This window comes from Trichogramma pretiosum, unplaced genomic scaffold, assembly GCF_000599845.2.
Source record: "Trichogramma pretiosum strain Unisexual culture from Peru unplaced genomic scaffold, Tpre_2.0 scaffold75, whole genome shotgun sequence".
In the NCBI taxonomy this organism is placed as follows: domain Eukaryota; kingdom Metazoa; phylum Arthropoda; class Insecta; order Hymenoptera; family Trichogrammatidae; genus Trichogramma; species Trichogramma pretiosum.
The window spans coordinates 12059-38345 of NW_019641613.1; the positions used below are offsets into that span (position 1 = coordinate 12059).

At 41.5% G+C, this 26287-nt stretch overlaps 1 protein-coding gene across 4 annotated transcripts in view; it reads left to right on the forward strand.

Moving 5' to 3' along the window:
* The first annotated feature begins 1590 nt into the window (after positions 1 to 1590).
* Positions 1591 to 26287, forward strand: part of LOC106657744 (DENN domain-containing protein 5B) — a 29646-nt gene continuing 4949 nt past the window's right edge. For 2 of the 4 annotated variants that reach the window (XM_014379418.2, XM_014379419.2), the window contains exons 1-11: positions 1592 to 2760; positions 20697 to 20806; positions 22986 to 23206; positions 23840 to 24037; positions 24132 to 24603; positions 24689 to 24825; positions 24907 to 25088; positions 25184 to 25574; positions 25649 to 25855; positions 25967 to 25975; positions 26074 to 26248. In XM_014379418.2, the coding sequence (XP_014234904.1) occupies positions 2625 to 2760; positions 20697 to 20806; positions 22986 to 23206; positions 23840 to 24037; positions 24132 to 24603; positions 24689 to 24825; positions 24907 to 25088; positions 25184 to 25574; positions 25649 to 25855; positions 25967 to 25975; positions 26074 to 26248 (2238 nt within the window). In that variant the 5' untranslated portion in view covers positions 1592 to 2624. Of the gene's footprint in view, positions 2761 to 20696; positions 20807 to 22985; positions 23207 to 23839; positions 24038 to 24131; positions 24604 to 24688; positions 24826 to 24906; positions 25089 to 25183; positions 25575 to 25648; positions 25856 to 25966; positions 25976 to 26073; positions 26249 to 26287 lie in introns of all 4 variants that reach the window. The other 2 variants (XM_014379415.2, XM_014379416.2) reach the window with 2 other exon arrangements.

Genomic DNA, 26287 nt, shown 5'->3' on the forward strand with positions numbered 1-26287 from the left:
TTATCATTCCTTAATGTCTTCAGAAACGTCTTCAGATATTTTGCACTAATCTTTGTCCTGCTCTAAAATGAGCTAGGAAGCTTCAATCGAACTTTTGAAACGGTCAAAATTTATTAAAATTTGACAAGGAATTCAAAAAAAATATTTTCAAATTTTTTCACCGGAACCATCGGGTTCTAGGAACCATTTTTTGTTAAAAATAGCATTTTTCGGCCCTAGAAGCTATCGCCTTCAATTAAAAAATCTGAAAAAATTTGAGATTACGTATTTTGATGAAAAAAACAAGAAAAAATTTTTTTCAGATTTTTCGAGGCTCCGTACTGTCCTAAAAAAATTATTTTCGTCAAAAAAATCGGTTTTTGGCTTCAAAAGGTGCGTTAGGTAATCTGAAAAAATCTGAAAAAAATTGAGGTTATGTTTTTTAATGCGAAAAATAACTGAAAAAATTTCCGAGTACTACATCGGCTCATACCGCCGTATCTCGATTTTTGAAATTTTCAATGATTTTATCTGAAGGCCTGAAGCACTCAAAAAATCTGAAAAAATTCAAGGTTGTTTGGATTGTGGAAAAGTATTTTTATGAATTTTTTCAGATTTTTTACTTGCTTCATGTCCTCAGAAAAAATATAGATCGAAAATGGACGTTTATACCGGAAGTGGGGGGTAGGAGGGGGGAGGGGGTCTAAAAATTTTTTTTTGGGATCTTCTTACCATGTACTATAACATACCAAAAGCGCGTCAAGATCGGTGACATAAGTGCGCACGGTTTTGTAAAAAAGTATTATTTTGACCCATATATATAATAGTTGTTACATATAGGCACCAGTGCAACATCGAGTGCAGATAGCTGCGGTTCGCAGGTTTTTGCAATGCTCGCGCATCCGCGAAGGAGTGGCAGTTATCTGCATTACCATTGTGGGCGGAAATTCGTCGAACTCCGAGGCTCGCGCTCGACAAAATTTAAAAGTCAAGATATTAATACAACTCACGGATTCGAGAGAATAAAGAAGTACAATAATACGTTGCATATAATTATTCGATTGTAACGAAATCAAATGATTTAGATGAAAAACCAAATTATTTGGCAGAATCAGTGTCGCGTTTTTGCGTCATTTGGGCAAAATTTTCGATTATCGTACCTACACAATAGGTTCAGTAATCATAGTTTAATTGGACTTTGACGATTGCACGATAAAACGTGTAATTCTCGTTCGTTATATTCGAATGAGAGATCCTATCAATAATTTTCTTTTTTTTGTTTTCAGCGAAGTGGCATCGCCATTTGTGAATTTCGCGCTAGTCGCGACGTTTCAAATCGATAGTTTAGTGTACACACACATTGTACAACAATAGCGCATAAGCAGCAAGCCGCAAAACAGACGATCCTCGTTGCACTCGTTGCTTCTTATATTATACAACGGCGCACAGCCGCCGCGGGCCTGCAGCGCTTTAGAATATAGAAAAGAGTGCGTGCAAACTCGCTGGAACAGCAGCGCAGCGCGGCGAAGATCAGCAGCAGTGAGGCAGTGAGCTAACGCAGACGCAGCAGCAGCCGAGCGGATCAATCAACGCAAACATCGTAGTCGTCGACGCGAACGCAGCAGCATCGTTTTTTCCCTCTCGCTTTAAAAGCAGCAGAGGGAAAAAGCCAAGCTCTGTAACAGCGTAGCAGAAGGCGTATACATTTACGTCGACACACACATACACACGCACACACAGAGCAGTCGCTTTTAGCAATATATATACGTATGCATGTATAAGTATATATAAGGTATATATATAAAGCGTGAGCAACGAGGGGGAGACGCGAGTCGAGACGAACTCCAAAGCAGTAGAGCACGAGCCGAGCTTCTGCACGGAGCTGTATACATATACGAGCTATATACAAGAAGGCTGAAAAGACTTGATAGCGCGCGACGCAAATGTATGTACACACGACCAAGATATAAACGTCAAAGAGGATTTGTCGTGCCTCGTGCATCTCGTACGCGCTAAAGCTCTCAAAACTTCGTCGAGTGCCAGTGTTTGTGTGTGTGTGTGTGTGTGTGTGTATGTGTGTGCGTGGTTTTCGTTGTTGTTCCGTGCAATTATGCTCGCTACTTGAAAAACGTCGGACGACATAGACGCTCGATAATATTATACATGTAGTATATACTCTCGCTGTCGTGCTGCACGCGGCCGGACAAAGTCCCGTGTGTCCGTGCTTGTTGTTGTTTTTTTGTCGTTCTGCTGATTTCATACACGATATACGTGCAACCACAGGCCAGCGTGCGGTACGCGCCTAGTGGGGTTGTTGTCGCACGAGAGTTATCGCGAAACACGCGTCGTCGTCTTCGTCGACTTGGACTCCGCTGATAAATTCGGAGCCAATAGCTATTTGGAGCTGTGTCGATGCAGTGCAGCCTGTGCAACGACGACGTTGGCGTATTGATACAGCAGCAGCAACAGCAGCTTAGTACAGTCAGCGAGTAAATTCGAGTATCGTGATTGTTTTATCACACACGCGCGCGCGCGACACACGGACACAATACAGCGAGCGCGGTATCTGACACTCGCTGCAGTTGATGCCGAGAGCAATATAAAGAGCGCGGCTGGCCCGAGTATAGGTTCGAGAGATCGAAGCGATGAACGGAGGCTCGTACCGCGTCTCGGACCAGCAGCAGCAGCAGCAACAGCAGCATCAGACGACGAGATTCGCCGACTACTTTGTCATCTGCGGCCTTGACAAAGACTCCGGCCTCGAGCCCGACAAATATTTTGGTGAGTCGTCGTCGCTATTCTGCTATTCGACTAATGCATCCTGTTTTACTTTTCTCTTTCTGCGTCTGTCTCTCTTTTGTTCTGTTTTCTCTCTCTCTCTCTCTCTCTGCACATGTTACGCTGCATGTATTTGTGAGTAAAATATAGATATACGCGCGAAGCAGCAGCGAGCGCAAGGCTCGCACCCCCGCGCACAGCCACAGTACGCACTACGCATACACGGCGCGCTTTGCTCTTTTTAACCCCTCTGCCTCGACTTCGTATTATATTATATGCCCACCTAAACCTCGATTCGTGTACGCACGATAGCAAGCAAATTCGCCCTTATACGTGATTGTAAGAGTACACGATTGAGCATAGCGCGTATACAATTGATGATGTACAACGAGTGCATTGTGCAATGCGTAAGGTGCAACATTATATACTCACAGTCCGGGACGAGGCTCCGTCTCGGAGTGAAAAATTTGCCTCGAGCTCGGTGATAATTATAGACGCGTTTAATTTTTCCACATCGTCGTCGCCGTGTGCACATCGGCCCCCCCATCTGCCTCGCGAGATTATGGGTTTTTCATCGCGTTTCTCCCGCTTGCGAAAATCGCGCACGATGATGCACCCGGCTATTCCATGCGTAAAAAATACCAATCATTTGTTACGCGGCTTACTGCACACGCACGCATACATACGACACGCCTATGAAGCTTGTAAAATCGAATCAATTTTTCCACTCTCGTATACCGAGACCGTTTGCCACTGCACGTGTAAGTGTCAGTCTGCGTTACGCGCGCCGCGTGCCCGTCTGTCTGTGTGTGCGCGCGCGTGTGTGCATACAAAGCTCGCGTGTGTGCACCGCGCGAGAGAGGTGAAAGTCACCTGCAGCGCCGAGCGAGTCTATAATAATAAAAGGTTTTAAATTTGCATTCTCCATGACGCGCGCGCGTGTGTACGTATAATTTTTTCGCTTTAGATATTTCGCGCTCCGCGTAAGCTCGCGAGGAAAGTTGCGTCAAGCTCTTTCTCGTTTACGATATGTACTTTAGATTTTGATAAACACACATATATTCGACCCGAACGATACACGCATCTCTCGCGAATATTATATTCGGTTTATCCGTATCGACGATTCTCAAGCAACGACTACGTATTATAAATCAAAAACTGCGACGCACATCCTATATTTCACAATTTCGAGAAAGAGCGCGCGAGATGAAGAAGAGTGTGCGCGAGAGAGCGCAAAAGCTTCGATATTCTAAGTTCGTGCTTGCGTGCGCGCGATTTAGAGAGCGACTTGCGATTATACGTCTTTTTGCCGTTGTCGTCTTTCTTCTTCTTATTCGCTGCGTCACAAGCCTCGTCGGGTCGTTGTCTTCGTTAAAAAATCTTCTTATTTTAATATAACGTATATATACGGTCGTCTAACGTAACGCAGTGAGTAACGAAGTTTTACTCGGCCGTTTGCGTTTCGGGCGTGCACCGCGAGGTCGTTGACTCGCTCGCCCTTCTCTCTCTCTCTCTCTCTCTCTAACACTCACTCGCTTTCTTATTTTGCACTCTAGTAGAGTACGATTGTATACGTACGTGTGTGCAGTGCGATACATATATATATATATATATATATATATATATGGGCGATTCTCTGTGAAATCGAATGGCCAAAAAATTTTTTTTTCTGCAAATATGAAAAACTTGCTGTTCCCGATGTCAGAAATGTCCCCAAATTTTATTAGAATTTTTGGGACCATCTATCACTCTTTTTCAGGGGCCCGAAGTTGGCCATTTTAGGGTTTTTTTGAAATTCATGAAAAATCACAAATATTAAAATAATTCCTGGATTAAAGTAGAATGATTCAAAAGTAAAAGTGCCCAGCAACTTTTTTGTTGGAAATTGTCCAAATTTTCAGAAAAAAAATATGCCAAAGTGATTGGAACAATCTAGGTAAATGTAAAGCAAAAAAACTAAAAAAAAAACATAAAACAAGAAATCTACTCGAGTTCGAACCGGACTTTCATTTCCTAAACTATGTAAAAAGCTTCCCAAAGATGTCAACTAATGCCTGATAAAGTTTTGTAATGGGTCTTAAAGTTTAACGCAATGTAGACAACAATGTGTGGCGAAAAACATGCAAAAAAGGCCTGAAAATGGCTGTTTTTGGTGATTTTAGGCATTTTGGGCCTATTTTTGACCTTTTTTGCATGTTTTTCGCCACACATTGTTGTCTACATTGCGTTAAACTTTAAGACCCATTACAAAACTTTATCAGGCAGTAGTTGACATCTTTGGGAAGCTTTTTACATAGTTTAGGAAATGAAAGTCCGGTTCGAACTCGAGTAGATTTCTTGTTTTATGTTTTTTTTGCAGTTTTTTTGCTTTACATTTACCTAGATTGTTCCAATCACTTTGGCATATTTTTTTTCTGAAAATTTGGACAATTTCCAACAAAAAAGTTGCTGGGCACTTTTACTTTTGAATCATTCTACCCTGATCCAGGAATTATTTGAATATTTGTGATTTTTCATGAATTTCAAAAAAACCCTAAAATGGCCAACTTCGGGCCCCTGAAAAAGAGTGATAGATGGTCCCAAAAATTCTAATAAAATTTGGGGACATTTCTGACATCGGGAACAGCAAGTTTTTCATATTTGCAGAAAAAAAAATTTTTTGGCCATTCGATTTCACAGAGAATCGGCCATATATATTGCAGCAGCCACGCTATTATATACTATGCACTGCTACGTAGCCGCTAAATGCTGTATATGTGCGAGTAGTTGGGTGTATATAAATACAACATCACGCGAGCTTCGCGCACGCCTGCCTTTACAATAGTTTCGGACCTGCGGACGTTTTCACGATCGCTCGCTCGCGTATACATTTGGTGTATATATACGGCGTCGTGAACTTGACATTAACTGCCGAGCAATATTCGCCTTTCTATACTTGCTCCAGTATTTTATACACCTATCTGAACATTTATGTGTATGGACGCTTTTGAATTTTCATCAGCTCGTGCTTCTAAATATTATATCCGCACACACGCTTGGATGTGTAGCGAGCAGCGCAAGATCGTCCCGTCACGCCTCGATCGCGCCGCTTGTACAAACCGCTATATAGCAAATCAGCAGCAGAAGCAGCAGTGCGCATTAGAGCGATAACGTCGTTGATTTAGATGTTTTGCGCGTTCGAATCGTATATATTTATGCCTCGTGTACGCGATCTGCCCAAATAAAGTATAATATTACAGTCGAGTCGAGTGGAGCAAAAGAAAAAGCTCGCCACGGTGGCAGCTACTGCTACCACTACTGCAAGCTCGGTGTGCTTTCGCTGCTCGCGTGGCATGTAATATCAAGTATTTATCGTTTCGTCCCAGTTATTTCGCGAGCGAGAAAAGTTCACCGTTTCGAAAATGATGCTATGCATACTGTGTATCTCTCGCTCGCAGCGCATTATATATACGTAATACCGCGCGCTCACGAACGGGTGCACTGGAGCGCGCGGGTGGGAATAGAGCTCGGGCGCGCGCGTTATATGTCACACACAGTGCTCGGGCACACGTAAGAAGCATTGCACACAGCAGCAGCAGCAGCCAAGTTGCGAACTTGTTAACTGCAGCGCGTGGAGTAGGAATGTTCCACAGGCAGCGGCACAGGCCAGACGATGAAAAATGCATTTCGAATTCGGATCTTCTAGATTATATATGTATATATAGAGAGAGAGAGAGAGAGAGTTGTCGAGGTTTCGAACGGCACGAAACTGACGCGACGCTATTCAGTATAGACTGCGCTATGTGGTGCAGTAAGTACTTGGGCTTAGTCTAGCGCACGATTCCTCGATAGAATTTCAAAATAACGGCGCCCTGTTCTTTGATCCAGACTTTGCGAATGTTTTGATGCAGCTTGCAAAGAGCTTGCAAAATACTTTTAAAAAAATACAACGTTCAGCGATCCTCGCGCGCACGTGTGTGGTCCACTTCAGAGCTGTTTCTCTTCACCGCGATGCTTCAACATATTTATATAAACACGGCCTCCTCGGTGCATACAACAACGAGCTCTCTTTACGCTTCTTCATTTTGTAGCCAAAGGTAATAGACTCGCGTCTCATGCGGGAGGCGAACATAGCACTGAGCAAATATCCCGTGTACCCGCGCGTCCTGTCCTCTACATATAGGATTCCGTGTGTGCGGCAAGTAAGTAAGTAGCCTCGTACATAAAGCTACGAGCAGCATGAGAACTCGAGGGAACAACGACGCGCACTGCTACAAAAGTACGCAGCAGCTTTATGTACGAGCGTATTCGTTTCCTCACGCTGCGAGAAAATGATCCAAAATCTATCTCTGTCGGACGTCGCGCTGCGCGCCAAAGTTAACAATAGTCGCTGCTGAGCAGCCCCTCTGTGTTGCGAGCGATTTTTTCCTCTCCTTCTTTCTCTTTTTTTTAATGTACAGCACACAACAAAGAAAGAAAACGAACGCAGTGCGGGCGTCGGATTTTCATTGTTAGCAGTTGCTTCTTAGAAAATTGCTAAATCATACTGTACACAGGTTGGCTTTTTTCAGAAATGTGCTTCCATTCAGAGCGATCTACTGCTGCTGCTGATGCCTCTTTGTCGACATCGCGAAGCGATCATCGACGCAACGACGTGATTTCTGTATTTTTCTCCCTCTCCGCGAGCTCCAGTTGAATTAGGTTCAATTAAGTCGCAGTGCGCAGACGATGTTGCTTTCAATGATACATGTATACACGAACTAATCTGCATTTGGCTCCGTTTTTATATAGAATACATTACAGGCTCGTACTCAAGGTCCCAAAAGATTACACCTCGCATCTTTGTTGTATACAAACGAGCGTCGTATAGAGAGTCCGAGACATCTGCTCAGCGTTAAATTTCAAGCTGTTATGAAAATCTCGCGCGCGAGATGACAGTTCATAATATAATTGGTATAAGTGCAAGTATACGTGTACGAATGTAAACCTTGACTCAATTTTTATCGCAACTCCTGCCTCGAGTCGATGCGATTGTTTTCATAGAAACGTAATATACAATGCAGCGAGCGCGCGAGAATGTCATGGAAATTCGATGGACATCGGAGAGTAATGAGATACCCCTCGACGTGTCGTTGCAGCAGCAGCAGCAGTAGCAGCAAATTTGTGTGTAAAAAGCAGCGAATCGTCAAGTGTTTCGTGGATGTGCGCTGGAATTGAAATTTTTAAACCGTTCTCGGTAAGACTCGGAACAGACGGATACTTGAGCGCTTCCTTTTTTTTCGTAACTCGTGCAATTTTTCGAAAACGCTCGTGTATAGCCTCGATCGACGTCGAAATTCTATTTCTTTCAAGAACGTATAAAAAACATTTTAAATTCACGATTGCATAATTTCGCTATTGAATTCTATCGACAATGGTTATGCACGTATGGAAATATACACGACCACGCTTGACTTTCTCGATCACTACATTGGAATAAAGAAATACCCGACAATCGTTCAACGACAAGAGTTCATTGTAGTTATCGCTGTTACCTTTGAACTCTGGTACATTAATTCTACATCGGCTCTTTCTAGATTTCCGCTCTGAACTTTTTCTGCATATTCGTCAGAAAAAAACCAACAGCGTTTCGTGTATGAAACCATAGGTACGAATTTACTCGGCTCTATTTTCCAAAGTAGACGCAATTAAAGATAAAACGACGAGATTTCAGACGAGGCATCGTGCTCGTAGTCGTCGTGCGCGCTTCACGTGCACCTCATTTTGAAAAGTACTCCACAAACGCGCCTACATATTATGAGCATGGTACATAATCCCCAGCAGCAGCGTGTGGGCAAAAGAGTCTTCGTCCGCGCGCGAACGGCTGGTCTCGAGACTCGTTTTCGTATAAAAGATCAACAATGATGAGCGCACGAAGAGTAGCGGCAGCTGCTGCAGCTGTTACTACCTCCTCTTCCGCGTTTATGTTTGGTTGTGTGTGTCTGTGTGTGTCATGTATGTGCTGCTCTTCTGACCCACACCCGCACCTTACACGCTTTGCAGCAAACGTATTTCTTTGGGACCAAAGCGTGCTTTTTAGGTATGAAAACAACATTTCTCGTCTACGCGTATTTTTGTAATGTGAATTTAAAATTTACCGTCCATGTTTAATGTTTAAATAGGTTTTTCGCGCTCTTTTGATCTTGATCATAACATTTCTAAATTTACGTTGAGTTTGAAATGCTAGTGGGGAATGAAATTTAATTAATTGGTTTTTATTATTTACCATTTAAATGTTTTGTTACATTTACAGTTCACAAAATTTAAAATAAAAACAATTTTGTTTAAAATAAAAAATTTGGGAAAATTTTTGTGAACTGAAAACAAAACAAAATGTGTATTTGAACAAAAATTGACGGCGTTGTATGAGTTTATTTTGAACATTGTTAATATTCAATGAGATGATTTTCTATGATTGTAAGTGTAAACATTAAAGTTCTCAGATTTAAAAATGACCATTTTAAATGTTTTAAAGTACACGGCCATTTATGTATTAGTGTGCAATTAGTGCATTTTAAATGGCCTAAAAATAAAAATTTAATTTTTCCAAAAAGTTCAGACCAGTTTTCAATCACTTCCGGTGATACTACTTTAAGTCTCCAACACTATAGATGGCGAGAATCTTTATTTGTAATTCTGCAAGTGAGAAAGTAAAAATACTATTCATATCATTATTACTTCATTATTATTAATAGCCACTACCAGGCCGAACCAAATAATTATTGTATACGGCTTGTGGTAACATGAGCGCCTGCTTTACTTTTAAACTATGTACAAATTGATAAGTCGTACTGCGCACGCATTTGTAACTACCTCTACAATGAAGACATATTATAAACTAAAATGTTAGTAGTAGAGTATTTCCAGTCATTCGAAATTTCTCAAACAAAGGTCATTAGAAAAAAACGTGGAACTATTATGGACATAAAATATTGAAAAATTATTTGTCCAGTTCTAAAGACTCTTACGTGTTAAATTTTCATGAACCTAAAACTAGTCATAAAATGGTGAGCACTCTACCAAAGTGTGGGCTCAATTTTAATTTTTGGTGTCTGGTGAAAGTATACAAGATATTTATCATCGTTCATTTCTGTGTCGAAATTATTGCTAAAATTTTTATTTCAGTAAATAATAATGTCAAAAATATCCATCGTTATGAATTGAACACTGATTAACATTCAATTTTCCAAGTTGTGCGATTACCAATCGACAGAAAGACAGAAGAAAAGTATGCTATAGCCTATAAAGTTTTTTATAATGAGATGGAAAGGAACTTTGATAAATCCTATTAAAAATTTTACCTCACAATTTAGCGAATAATTATGAAGATTAAAATAAGAATATGCATGAATGCACACAACTCAAAGAAAAATTTGAATCCGACGGCTTTTTAGTACAGCGTCAATCCGTGATTACAACAGCGTAGAGTGTTACAAATTATTGAGGATAAAGAAGAATTTCAAAATGCTCGTACTTTAGCAAAAAGTCAATTCGTCACTATCGTCAAAATTTTAAACAAATGATTGCTTTTGTACCAATTCCACTTTACAACCGAATCTTTTTACCTCTATCGAAGAGTAAGTTAATACTTTTTGTTTTTATAACATCGATCTGTTATCTTCTGAGCTGGTACATGGTATCGAAATTTAAATTTCAAACAGCTTGCAAGTATCGAAAATTGATCTTTAATCGAGTCGTCTATTTCTGGACTAAAACTGGAGAGTGTGCAGCGAGCTGTATTTCAAACGTATATATCCAGATTTTCAGTCGCAAAGTATTTCTCTCGTTCGTTTTATTACCCAAAAGTCGGCGAACCATGACCGTCGAGCTCCATTCGTTAGAAAGTTACGGATCGAGTGTGCATGTTTGTTCTTTAGCTTTAAACGTTGACATCTATGCGACGGTAGATTCCAGAAAGTTGGAGTGAAAAAAAAATTGCTGGAATTTTACAATGAGTTTTTTCTTAAAAAAAAAAAAAATACACTTTCAGTCGAAAAGTAATCGTCGATAAAATTAATGTATTGAAATTCGGTCACGTTCGTGAAATGTGCAGTAAACTTTCGAACTACGTAATATTAATGATCTTTAACGAGAAAGAAACAAAAACAAAACATACAATTATTATGTGTGCACTTTTTGCACAACGTTAAAAGCATCTCGAGTTGTTTACACAATCATGGCTTGTGCGTTGGCCACCGTCGCCGCACAAGGTGTCGTTAATTACCCTGATACCGCAAAAATGACCCGCTATTCCATATAAATTTGTGGAAAATTTGCGCTTGGCTACTCTTGTGTTCATAACAAGAGTCCCGTACAGCATATATATTCATTCGTTTGCTACAAGTCCAAATGCTCGATGGTCTATTTTCGTGATGTGCGTGCGTGCGTATACGCGCATGCCTCTCGCCGTTGGCTAATAGAACAAAAAAGTAAGTCAATGCCGCGAGCCCGATGGTGACGAATATTTCGAGGTACCGTATACTACTTTGCCTACAATCGCATCGTCCCCCCTTTATGAATCGTGCCTCGATAATGCCGAACGTATTAGTACCTCGATAGATTGTAAAAAGTGTTGTCGCCGTTAAAGGGCGACCGTGAAAATTAATCAATACGGTACAGAATACTTTATGAAACATTGGTTATTCTATTTTAAAATATGATATTATCTCTCGCAAGCTTTGGTAATTTTAACGATCAGAGATGCATAAAAAGAAAAATTTTATCGAATATCAGGATCGACATCAAATATTTTCTAAACAGGAAAAAAGATCCCTCGATATCGTGCATGTCTGAAAGCATTTAAGCTCAAAAACAAGAGTTGGCAATTAAAAAATTAATTAAGCTATCGTGAGAGATTCATTAGGCTCGCGTGCTATAAAGTCCGCACGCGGCGCGTGAAAAAAATGAAATTCTTCGACAGCTCTTTGTACGAGCTGTGAGCTTTAAGTCGTGCGTGTTTCGAGACACGTTAATCGAATCGATAACATTTGCCACTTTGAACAAAAATATAAAAGAAACAGAAGCGCGAACAAGACCGAGGAGAGATGGAAAAAGGGGGAGATACAGAAAACAAAAAGTTCGCTGCCTTGTTCTTTTCTTTTTACTCATTGTTTTTTTGTTATTGTAGCGCCGTTGTTATTGGTCAAAAATCTCAGCACTATACACTAGTGCGAGCCAGCCGCTTGATTAACTTTTCTACTTTGATGTATAATTATCATCAACGACACAGTGGCGATTCGTGTATGTACAAACTTCTCTACATGTATAATATAATCCGGTCTCGTTTGTTTTACGTCGCTCACGTATCACATACGTATACATGCAATCATAAATGTCCTATGTACTTTTAAAGTAATCCATTTAAATTGGCACGACGTGCTTCGTTGCATTATTCGCGTCTAGCACGAGTGTAAGATATTGCATGTCTGCAGCTCGGCTCGGCGCGTTGATACGCTATAAACGAGTATACACTTTGTATTTGTATTGTATACACACGCCACCATGCCGGCATAGCGAGAAGTGGCATTATATTGATTCGTCCTCCGCAAAAGTCCTCGCATTTCGCAATCGTTGTGGCAACGAGAAGCGTCAGCGTTTCAATTATAATAGATTCGCTTTCGACGGGGGGGCTTATTTTTTTTTTTTTGTTTATTCCAGGTAGACAATGCGTACGTATAACCGCGACATTGATTTGCATTCCACGCGCGCAAATCGTGTATAATTTTTCCAATAGTCTCTGTCTCGTCAACGCGAGTACGCTCGAAAGCGACGAGAAGAGTCGAGCTGCGAACGCATAAACGAAGCCCCACCGAACCGTACACGGTGCATGCCCATCTAACTACTACAACTCGATTCTCACTGCGCACTACGTGTTAAAAGAAAACGATCGCGTTCTGATGACCCTATCCCATTTAGACTCGTTAAGCAACAGCAGCAGCAGCGCCTTTGTACTCTACATATTGGTATCTGCATGCTGCTATATACTCATTGCACAAACGAGCGAGTGCGAACGATGTGTGTACTTTAACTATATCACGTTGTACGACGCTACCGCGAAGATGCTCCACACCCCTTTTTTCCATTGTTGTTATCGATGCCATGGTATATCGCGTACCCATATAATGGCAAGCATACCACACCCGTGTGTGCCCTCGTCACGCCGCAGTATATACAGTAGCATCGCTGCGAGCCCAACCACGCTACAATGAGTCGAAAATTTTTCGCTGACTCATCGCTCGCTACATAGACACCCGCACACTACTATTTGAACTACCCTGTACAGCGCAGACTTTTACTTAGATGGGTGAGGGGTCACGAAAAAAAGCTCCAAGATCTTGGCGTATCGATAAACATAAGCATAAAAGCTCGTGCCCCGATATCGACTCACGCAGCGCATATTGCTTCGAGCTCTCGCTGCGGGGCCGTGTGTATCGCGTATCGCTAAAATCGATCAACTTTCAAGTCTTTTTTTCGTTCTCGCGGGAGAAAGAGAGAGAGAGTCGAACTCGAGAGCTTTTCTTATTTTCGAGTGCGCGCATCATCGTTCAATATTCGTCGTGGAGGGATTAAAAAGTGAGCATCGAAAAACGACATCTCTTTCGAGTTCACATCATGCAAGCTTTACTTTGTTTGCGTTCGATTAGTAAATATATATAAGTACTTGCAAATATTTTCTAATTAAGAGTGACATGTAGTGCCAATAACGCGACACGCGTGCTCTGCTACGATCGTCACGTGTAGATGCGAGTGCGTTGAAAACTTGTATAACTGTTGCACAGAGTATATTAATGCACGTTATTGTTCGCTACATGCCATATCGATGCGATTCGGTTGGCGTAGATCGCCATTCGGCTATATATAACAGTACGGAGAGCGCGTCAATTAGTCATGTTCGATTTCACGCTAATTAACGTCGAGACAAGAACGCTTTTTCTGTTTTCAAGGTCTGTATGATTTCCAGCTTATACAATTATATACTAGTGCCAATTTCTTGGATCAGATGAAAAATCTATATAACAATGATTTGTCCTGACTAAACATACGCTTTAATACGAATCCTCAGAATGATTCATCCTTTTTTTTTCTTCATAAAAAAAATTACATCGAATGCGTCAAATTCAGTCATCGCTGAGACTGAAAAATCGAATGACAGCTCTCACACGTCAGTCAGTGACGGAGCACGCAAACCACCCCAACCACGCCATGGCTTGGAGGCGGTAACGGAGAGCGGCGACAAATTTTGGAATGAATATTAATTTTTTTTATAATTTATGATATTGACTTGATATTTCAAAGAGTTTTTTTAAAGTATATTTGGTTTTAGAAGGCCTAAAAAGTTTTTTTTGAGAAATCGTCACCAAGTTTAAATTTTAAACTGATTCAAATTTGAACAGAGAATGTATAACCAGATAAATCGGTAATTTAATCATAAACAATATGCTCATAAACGAGTTGGACATGGCCCCTCAAATACTGATCTTGTTTATTATAGTAGAAACAATTTAGTTTGAATGTTGTCTTTCTCGATGAAACAAGCTGTAATACCAAAATAAAAGTTTTACTTACTCAATTTCTGTGGCACTAAATAAAAGGATCCATCGTTTAATTTATCTGTAGAGACAACTTCCTTGAAATTCATAAAACTGTTATCCATTTTGATGCCTAATTTAAGCGAACACGACATTGTTATTTCAAAAGACCAAAACCACGTTTGTGATATTTGTCAGAAGGTATTTACACTGGAATCAAGTATGATAACCCACCAAGAAACAATTCACAATGACGAAAAAGATTTCACGTGCAGCAGATGCGAGAAAAAATTTGTGAAAAATTCAAGTTTGCTTAAGCACCAAAAATTAGTACATAAAGATTGCGAAGATCTCACATGTAACAAGTGCGAGAGGAAATTTGAAAATAAATCAACTTTACTTAAACACAAAACAATATTCCATGAAGTTTTCAAAAATTACTTATGTGAAATTTGCGCGAAAAGATTTGATAGTAAAAATTATTTGCTCTTGCATATAAAGACAGTCCATGGAGGTCGAAAAGATTACGTATGCGATTGGTGCGATAAAAAATTTGGAAAAAAAGTGACTTTGCTCTTACACCAGAAGACAGTCCATGATAGTTGCAAAGATTACGCATGCAACAAATGTGAGAAAAAATTTGGACTAAAATCGAATTTGTTTACTCACCAAAGAACAGTCCACGAAGGTCGTAAAGATTACGCATGCGACAAGTGTGAGAAAAAATTTGGACAAAAAGGGAATTTGCTTATCCACCAAAAAACAGTACACGAAAGTCGCAAAGATTACGAATGCGACAAATGTGAAAAGAAATTCGGATTTAAACATCATTTACTTTCGCACCAAATAACAGTTCATGAAGGTCGTAAAGATTTTGCATGTGACAAGTGCGCGAAGAAATATGGACAACAATCAACGTTACTTTTGCATCAAAGAATAGTCCACGAGGGGCACAAAGATTATGCATGTGACAAATGCGAGAAAAAATTTGGGAGAAAAACAGATTTATTGTATCACAAAATATCAGTCCACGAAGGTCGTAAAGATTTTGCATGTGACAAGTGCGAGAAAAAATTTGGGAGAAAAACAGATTTATTGTATCACAAAATATCAGTCCACGAAGGTCGTAAAGATTTTGCATGTGACAAGTGCGCGAAGAAATATGGACGACAATCTACGTTACTTTTGCATCAACGGATAGTCCACGAGGGTCGCATAGATTACGCATGCGACAAGTGTGAGAAAAAATTTGGACAAAAAGGGAATTTACTTATCCACCAAAAAACAGTACACGAAAGTCGCAAAGATTACGAATGCGAGAAATGTGAGAAGAAATTCGGATTTAAACATCATTTACTTTCGCACCAAATAACAGTTCATGAAGGTCGTAAAGATTTTGCATGTGACAAGTGCGCGAAGAAATATGGACAACAATCAACGTTACTTTTGCATCAAAGAATAGTCCACGAGGGGCACAAAGATTATGCATGTGACAAATGCGAGAAAAAATTTGGGAGAAAAACAGATTTATTGTATCACAAAATATCAGTCCACGAAGGTCGTAAAGATTTTACATGTGACAAGTGCGCGAAGAAATATGGACGACAATCTACGTTACTTTTGCATCAAAGGATAGTCCACGAGGGGCACAAAGATTACGCATGCGACAAGCGTGAGAAAAAATTTGGACAAAAAGGGAATTTGCTTATCCACCAAAAAACAGTACACGAAAGTCGCAAAGATTATGAATGCGATAATTGCGAGAAGAAATTTGGACATAAACCGACTTTGCTTGTCCACCAAAAGGAAGTATACGAAGGTCGCAAAGATTACACATGCGACAAGTGCCAGAAAAAATTTGGACGGAAATCGTATTTGCTGTTGCACCAAAAATTAGTTCATGAAGGTCAGAAAGATTACGCATGCGTCAAGTGTAGAAAAAAATTTGGATTTCAAAGCAGTTTGAGGGTACGCCAAAAAACAGTACACCAAGGTCGCAAAGATTATTCATGTGAAAAGTGTGAGAAAAAATTTGAGGAACTAAGCTATTTCAGAAGACACCAAAGAATAGTCCATGAAGATCGCAAAGATTTCGCATGCGACAAGTGCGAAAAAAAATTTGGACGTAAAAATTATTTGCTCGTTCACATAAAAACAGTCCACGACGATCGCAAAGACTATGCATGTGACAATGCAAAAAGAAATTTGGGTTTAAATGTAATATGATAATACACCAAAGAACAGTCCACGAAAATCATTGAGAATTTGGGTACCCTTTAAATCGACATTGAAAAACAGCCACTAAAATTCTCGACGTTTCTTAAGATTACGTATGTGATGAATTTTTCTCGTGATCGAAATTATGCGCGATGGCATCCAATTTCACGTCAGATGATAAATTCCGTCTTTATGAATAATTTATTGCTTATACCAATTTTCTCGAAAATACTGTACATCTCATCAGTGGTGTAATCAAAATCTTGGATTTTCTTCTTGACAATTGTAAAAATATATAGAAACTTATATAGATGTTCATATACAAGCTTTTTTGAAATTTCATTAAAACGTGTGCTCATATCATTACTCGCCTTCGTTCGCTGTTGTGGTTATTGCTTAATTTTTTAACCTGACGACTGCTAATTGCTACTCTCCGTACATTTTTTGGCTCAACTCTCGACCAGTCAAGAACATTTTTTCACGTCTTGTTTAGAACCGGGAATGAAACGAACGCTTAGTTGACTATTGGATTTTTTATAAACTTTGATAATATGAGACCTCAAATTGATCAAACACGTCCTACTGAAAGATTTAAATAAATTTAAACAGACATTGATTATTTCCGTCAAAAGATGCGTGATTGGTAGTAACAATACTTTTTTTCTTGAAAAAACCAACGTGGAAACCATTAATTTTTTAATTTAAACCAATAAGTGTTTTTTATATTCTATTGTAATTATGCTTCGATTTTGCCAACCGCAATTAAGTAAGCGGCAAATAATAATTTTTGTGGGGGCAACGCTTTGTTTATCCGCACTTGCATCGGTGTAATATACCGCTTTTATATCCTTGCTCTTTGTTGGCCGTGCTCAACGTGCCTCGATAAATCGCCTATATAAATGCAGTTTGGAAAATCGAGCAGCCACTTGGTAGGTGCCAAATATTCCACATCGGTCGAGGACGCTGTCTTAATCTCTAATGCACACACGTGCTTATACATTACGTACACCGATTGCCCTGATAAAAAAACGAGCTCGTGATCTACCTGGCATGCCGTCCAGCGCGTCTCGCATGCAGCACTTCTCTCTCACTCACTTTTTTTTCGCGCCTACGCTTTTGGAATGAAAACAAAAGCTCAGTCGAGCTTAGCCCGTGATCGTGTATACCTATATACGGACTCGGACTCGGACGACGATTATGCAGCTTGCAGTTGTAAATACACTCACACGACGTACAGCGTACATAAGCGAACGAAACCTTTGTTTTTATTCTACTTAACACAGACACGCGCGCGCGCGCGCGTATTGTCACATTTTTTTTTCGCCCGACTTGGAAAAATACTAGCTGCAACTATTTGGGGTCGTCCGCAGTGCTGCAGCAGCGGTAGCTCGTCGTTGTAGCGCGAGTTGCAGCAGTGTTTATGCGCTATATACTTGCTACAACGTATACGTGCCACATGTAAAGATGCATATAGAGCCGCTGCAGCCGGCGCGAGCGCGCGCTTAAAAGCCCGACTAAGGTTTCCGTATTATTAAACCAAGGCTTGATTAAAGGCCAAAGTAATACCGAGACTTGCTTTTGTATAATGCCGCGGCGCATCGGGGGCTGGAAACCGGCTTTCGTACTACTGTACTTGGGTATACGATTGAACTCGCTGCGCGACAGAGAGCGAGAAAAGTCGTTGCTCCGTTTTTCTGCCGCTGCACTCGGACTCATTGTTTCCACGCACAAGCCGCTCGAGACTTGTGTGTATAGTATGAATTGAAGGGTCAGTTGCTACGTATTATGTACACGGAGCGTCGAACGGTTAAACGTTCATCGCAGAAAATTGCTCGATCGCATGCGTGCAGTACCACGCACGGCACTGCGCATTATTGCTCCGATACTTATGTACTGTTGTTGTGCTGTTGATGCTCGATTATTTGTGCACTTACAAACGACGCGACGATCATTATCATTGCCGTGCGTCGCTGTACGAGCTGTGTATAATACATTGGGCCTGGACCGTCGTAATCGCACTGCTATACGAGCTATGTACGACGAGTACGAGAGAGTATCAAACGCTCTGCATTCGCGTCAATTGGCTCGCATTATATGTGTGTCTCTGCAGTCCGAGATGATAAGCGAGAAGACGCGCAGTATAGGTGCGTGTCAACGTTCGACCATAAAACATAAACCAACGGATATGTCTCGCACACATGCACACACATAAACATCTTAAATGTAATTACCGGCAAACGTATGTCATGCACTGCGTCATAATTTTTATTTTTCACGCTCTTTGAAGCACTCGAAAGCTGCCGCCGCCTACTGCGTCAACAACTTGCGCTAAAACGGAAATCCTCATGCGTCAAGATGGCATCCCTCTTACACTCGAGTCAAGCCACCGAAATGTATCGAGCTCGCTCGAGAGAACCCTCTCGTATATAAAGTCGCATTAAGATACTTGCGCGCGGAGCTGCCGATAATAGAGCTGCTCAGATCCGCGTTTAGAACTGGAGCAAGCGAGAGAAATCCGATATATCGAGAATCATTTATATCGCGCACTGCTCGAAAGATAGCGAGGCAGAGTTAGATAGAGAAAAAAGAATGCGTAATTCGGTCACCGATATTCGTCGAGCGAAGATAATTCAACTCGATCGTCGTAAAGGAGATCGTAGATGTTTATGGAGAATTTTGGGAACATTCGATTTTACGACCACGGTCGACTTTTGCGCTCTGGGTATAAATCATCGTTTATTAAATTCACCTTGTACCATGGAACAACGATGTTAAGGCCGCGTGCCAACGTCTAATCATAGAGCCTTGTGTATGGGTTTTTCAAAATTATACGTTGTCAGATTCTATACTTAATTCCACGCGAATAAATCGAAGATATTCCTCCTCTTTAGCGCTTTAGCAGTGACTATACTCGTTGTGTGAGGCTGTCGTGTAAAATTACGCTTAAAAAGTTGTTCCTCTCTCGTCAGCAGCACGTGTATAATAAAGTTTTGTCACTCGCCGCGGCGATGCCCATAGATATATACACACACGTATGCCGTGAAAGTATAAAAGTGGCAATTTGCCAGGCCTGCAGTACAAAAGACGTAGTAGGTAGCCGAGCGCGCCACAACGGGGTCAAGCAACCCTCTCGCTCGAATTGCGAACGCGCGCGATAATACGTGTGCACAGCAAAGTCGCTTTGCTGTTGCTGCTGCTGCTGCTGCTGCTATGTCCCGCACGTGGTTATAATACAATGCCGCATGAATGTATATATCGTATAAAGGAAAACACGTAAAGCTTGCACGACTTGCGCGAAGACTCGAGCTCTCTACTTCTCTCTCTCTCTTGAGATACACACAAGCGTTCAATAACAATTCGCGGAGACGCGGGCGACGACGACGCTGAGAAGCACGATTCAAATTTCTTCCACCTATACCATATTCGCGCGCGTGTGTAAAGCTTTTTTCATGTGTAACAGCACCGGTACGTGATGCTGCTGCTGCTACTGCTACTACATTGCGCACATCTCGTATTGCCCTGCGCCGGCGATTGCGAGCAAGCGATACGCGTGCGAACGCGTCGAGCGTATACAATAAAATGCAAACGACGCGTTATTACGCTCGATTTTTGCACTTCGCAACGGATATATACGTATCACACGTAATAATAATCACACCGATCTGGACAAAACTCATGCTACTGTATACGTTGTATAATAGGCGCGTACAAGCGCCGGCGAAGCGTCGCAATTGCGTCATATATTCGCGCGCGCCATTTCTCGAATTATTACGCAGCAATTTGAACCATCTCTCGTATACTCCATGACTTTTTTTATTCATATTTTATTATTATTATCAGTCGTATGATTCGCGCGCGAGCGTATGAAAAATTAAAAAATGTTTCGCGAATCGCGCACACGCATCTATGTACGGGTGTGTATATCAAATGCCAGTTGTATACTATATATAACAAAAATTGCACGCTCTTTGATCGCTGCACAATTCGCTAACTGCTGCACTGGCTGCGTACTACTATATATATTCTAGCTCGTCTAACGGAGCATTACGAGCTCGCGCGCGACTGAATGTATGCGCAATTTTTTCCTATTTATTTATTTGTTTGATGTACAGCAGGCGATGCATTCTTAAAAAATGCGTAACTAGCTTTATTAAGGAGAAAATTTTTTTGTTGCAGGTGATTCTCCCGAGTGCACGCCGCTGGATCGAGCCTACAAGAGCAAAGTACTCGGACATTATCCGGAGAGCGTAACATGGAATCCCTTCGACGAACACGCCGTTTGCATGGTATACCCCCACACACACACACACTTTTTATGTACTCGCCGAGTTTTCATCCCTCCGTTTTTTTTATATACGTGCGGGTAGGTATATGAGCAATTCTCCAAATGAAACGCATTTTTTGAGGTAGAATCGCGACAAATTTTTTTTTCAACCTACGTGGATACAGACCCCCGGGAAATGTTTTTGGGGGTCCTAGGAACCTGTAACCACGTAGGAACCATTGAAATTTCGATAGTGCTTATTTTTATAGCTACTTTTGTGATTTAGAGGACGAAAAATCATGTTTTCTCGTAAATACGGCTAATTACTCAATTTCTAAGTCGCTGAAAAAGTATCAAAACTCATCTAAAAAAAATAACTGACTACTGTGTTCGATAGGAAATTTTCTCAGCTTTCCAATGGTGGTATCAGATTTTCCGATAAATTGCACATTCACCGAGAAAATCACCATCACACATTGAGGGCTAAATATGTCGAAAAATTCAGTACGGAAAAAGTGAACTTTTTGGATAATTGTTGATTTTTCCTTGTGAAAATGAAATTTATCGAAAAATCTGACTACACCATGAGAAAGCCAAAGAAATTTCCTATCGAAAGCATATCTTTATTTATTTTTTCGGTGGAATTACAATGTTATACATGGGAATTTCTTTCACGTTGTTCGCTGTTTTCTGTTTCCGAGCTGATTTAGCGCGGTCGCGAGGTTTTCGGCTCGCTACAATCAAAACTAGCTCGTAATTCCACCGAAAAAATAAATAAAGATATGCTTTCGATAGGAAATTTCCTCAGCTTTCTCATGGTGTAGTCAGATTTTTCGATAAATTTCATTTTCACGAGGAAAAATCGAAATTAAACCTCAAAGATCACTTTTTCCTTACCGAGTTTTTCGAGATATTTAGCTTGGCACTTTTGATGGCGATTTTCTCGGCGAATGTGCGACTTATCGGAATATCTGATACCACCAGTGGAAAGCTGAGAAAATTTCCTATCGAACACAGTAGCCAGTTATTTTTTTTAGATGAGTTTTGATACTTTTTCAGCGACTTAGAAATTGAGTAATTAGCCGCATTTACGAGAAAACATGATTTTTCGTCCTCTAAATCACAAAAGTAGCTATAAAAATAAGCACTATTGAAATTTCAATGGTTCCTACGTGGTTACATGTTCCTAGGACCCCCAAAAACATTTCCCGGGGGTCCGTATCCGCGTAGGTTGAAAAAAAAATTTGTCGCGATTCTACCTCAAAAAATGCGTTTCATTTGGAGAATTGCTCATATATGCGCGCGCGCGCATAGCTTGGAGCAGCTCCGGGGCCATTTAATACGTACTACATACGCACAGGCGTACGCATGCACGTTGTGTGTTATACGTATCGATCAGCTGCTACTTTGCTACTGCTGGTATACGTGCGTGCATAAGTGTGTGCGTATTACGGAGTCCCGTTCAAAGCCGCACGACGCGATGACTCACCGACTTGCGCGCTGTGCGTTATATATTAGCAACGCGCTACCGCGTACTTCGTTTTTCGTAGCTCCTTATATACACCGCATGGTGTTTAATATTGATTCCAACTGCCGCGGCCCACGATGTCTATAACAAGAGGCCATTCCATTGTTCAATGTCGATAAAGCTCCGTGTATAGGCCTCCTACCTCTCTCTCTCCCCGTCTCTCGAGGGAAGGCCGACGATTGCAAGTGATTTTCCCGAAGGGATGCCTCACGGACTTGACTTTATAACGCTACGATATATTATAAGTACGCGGTTGTATACTTAGATATAGCACGTTTCTTCGTGCGTCATGTGTCTGCGCGTATGTATGTAGGAGGCCATCGATGTGTCCGAGAGACGTCCGAGCTAGCCTGCGTGTTTACGTCGTAAACGGGCCACTCCGCAATCGTTAGGCCAAGTGATGAATCGACGTCTAACGTCGTCTCTTGCCTGAAATCGCTTGAATTTTCCGCTCGTTTAAACTCAACGTAGCTCGTGCGCATATAAAAATAAGCCTGTGCGCGTAGCCGAGTCCTCGCTCCAATTCGTTAAATCGAACTTTTTTTTACTCCCCCTTTCGAATTCGATCTCTCGACTTCGAGCCCGCAGCGATGCTTATACCACTCCTCGGTATTAAATTTATTATTATATTTTTACAATTTTTTTTTCAAACTACTTTTTTTCTTCTTCGCAGCTATGCCTACCGAGCGGCTTGCGTTTTCGAACGCAAAAGCACTCGGTCGAGCCGAGCTTTCACTCCTTCGTCCTCACGAAAGAGGACGGCCACAGGACCTACGGCTTCACTCTGCTCTTCTACGAGGAGTGCCGTAATCGAAAGATATGCGCTGCCATGCAGACGCTACAGGCCATGTTCATGACCGAGCTCAGCAGTCGGCAGAACGGCGCGTCACCACAGTGAGTAATACATTATCATAATATTATAATACAGCTGGAATTTTGTAAAATGATCCAAAAAGTTTCGATAATTGACATCTATCCTGTGTCGTTCATATGATACATTGACTTTTTTGTCATAACAGCTCAGCAATTGGCTCAACGACTCAGCCAATATTCGGATCGTATCCCTAGATTTTTTGGCATATCGCGCGTGCCAGCCTAACGTCTCGTTCCCTTCGGTCGACGCCGATGATTGGCTTTATATTTATGTAAAAGATACTTCACGAAGGATGATAGCGTATACTCTGCGGGCTGTATCTGTAGCAAAAAAAAATAGCTATCTCCGCGCGCGCGCGCAATCGATATCTCGAAATAATGAAAAAATAAAGCTGCTGCAGCCGCACTAGTTTCTCTCGGTACTCGCATATAGACTCGAAGCTGCGCGATATCCATCGACCTTTCGTTTCGTTCGTCGCGACATTGACGTACGATAAAGAAAAAAAAAGTTCACACGCGTGCCAAGGCTTAATCGAGAGCGAAGTAGGAGAAAAAAAAAGGATCGAAAGATTCATTATCCAGCAGCGCGAGAGATTGATGCTCGAATGGTGCATTTGATCGTGCATGTAACTGTGCATTTTCTTTTTTTTGCAGGCAAAAACGAGGACCGGACGGCCACGTGAACACGAGGTCGCTGCCGAGGCACTTTAAAATAGCACCGCACTCGTCGTCGGCCGCACTGGCTTATTACGACTCGACCAAAGACAAACTATTAGTTACCAAATCGATATCGCTCATATGTCAACAACCCTACCTCTACGCTGCCAAAGTTTTCTTAACGAATTTATACAAGTAAGTCGGTCGCAATCGGATTATCCCTGTGATATGTACTTTTTTTTCTCTCTCTTTCCTCGTAATGACACGAATTTTCTCTCTTCCTCCGCAGATGCGTACCGCGCCATCCTGGGCCGGGCTTCAGCCTCGAGTCCTACGTGTACAATCTGCTGTACAACGTGCCGACGCCGCTGGCCGGCAAGTCGCTCAAATTCTACGTACCCAACAACGAGCCGGCGAAACCGCCCCTCGAGCTGGTGATCCATCAGCCGCTGCTGGGCCAGCAGCTGCCGCTGCTCGACTACTCGCTCAAGGATCTGTTCGTCTGGCTGGGCATCGACACGTGCATCCAGCTGTTCACCTGCGTGCTGCTGGAGAATCAGGTGCTGCTGCGCAGCTCGGACTTCAACAAGCTCATGGTCGTCGCGGAGTGCGTCGCGTCCCTCCTCTTTCCGTTCGCCTGGCAGCACGTCTACGTGCCCATACTCCCGGCGAGCCTCTATCACTTCCTCGACGCGCCCGTGCCCTTCATCATGGGTCTGCACGCCAACAACGACTCGGGTTTCCTCAATATCGCCGGCGAGGTAAGAAAATATGATATTGCAGTAACTATATCGATATGCGATGCTCGCGAGTCGTTTGATTGAACGTTATCGCTTTTTTTCGCAGGCCAATCTCTGCTACGTCGATATCGATAAGCAAACGAGCCAATTTCCCGAAGAGCTTCCCGTCTTTCCTCACAAGATGCAGTTCGTCGACGAGATTAGATCATATTTGAATAAGTACAAAGTTCCGTATCTCGAAAAGTAAGTACACGCACGCGCTATTCAATGAACCGAGTCTGTATAGCGAAATACGAAAAATGAAAAATTCGTTTTTCTTTCCAGGACTGACAATACGTTCGGAAATTATTTGAACGGTGACATCATGACAAGCAGTTTGACATTGCCCGGCTCCAGTTTTTGCTATCCCAAGAGAAAGCACTCGCTGCATGATGTGCTCGATTGGAGCAGGTCGGATTCGCAGTCCGACACGATACAGAATATCCTCGACAGTGCCAATCGAACAGGTAGAGCTTGCGTGCGGTATTATTTTGTCGATTTTTTTTTTCATTTTTCTTATTAAAGTGTCAACTTTGGATTAACTCGACGACCAATTTTTCAGACGTAGACTTGGAAGATATCGATTTGATCGAAAACTCATCTAGGAACAACAAAAAGCTCACGCCTCAGGAAGAATACAAGGAAACCCTAATTTTCAACAATGCAATCAGAGAGATCTTTTTGAATCGTTTCGTACAGATATTTTCGAGCTACGAGCACTTTGTTATATTGCCGAACCAAGACAAGGAGGAATGGATGGCCAACCGGGACAGTGTACATTTGTTCGATAAAGCAACATTCTTATCGGAGCAGCCAGCCCATCATTTACCATTTTTATCTAGATTCATCGAGACTCAAATGTTTGCATCGCTCGTTGACGCCAAAGTTTTATCCTTGTGGGACGAGCTCGATCCAAATATCCGATTGTTCGACAAAAGAATAGCACAACTTAAGTTAGTTTCGCGATGACATATTTTTAAGTATTCCTCTGTCGCAAGCTCATATGGTCGTTTTTTTTCTCTCGCAGAAAAAGAGTTGGAGAGGGTATTGTTCGATCCACTCGGTACGAGGTCTGTACGTGCATTTCAGAATCTCAATCGATTCTCGAACAAAGATTGAACAATATTGACTTTGAAGTCAACCCGCCGACAGAAGTGATACCGCATAGAGCTGCTTACTTTCGCAGTTTTCCTTTGCTCGACAACGTAGCTTTGAACAAAGAGCCAACGCAAAGGTAAAGAAGACAATCTTTTATCATTTTTCTCCATACTACTAACATGTATTAGTGTACAACATTAACAACTGACTAATCTTAATTTAACATTCTCATGCTGCTTCTGTGTAGTATGCTTCGGTAAGAACTAACACTCGATAAAAATCAATAATGAAATTTTTTTAACCCTAATACCCACGTACATTTGCTAACTTATACTTGTGTTTTTTTTCATGCAGTAGCAGAAAAGGTCAGACGCAGTGGAAATATAAAATGAAAGCCCTGGAGCAGAATGGAAAAGCACCTGTAGTACAAGAAACACAATCACCTCGACCCCAAGCTAAACTTTCAACCGACATGAGTCCTGCTCTCATCGCACAAGCCAATTGGACCTTCGTTGAAACTTTGCTCAAAGTGAGTTTTAACGCTAATTGAAATCGATTTTTACGACTT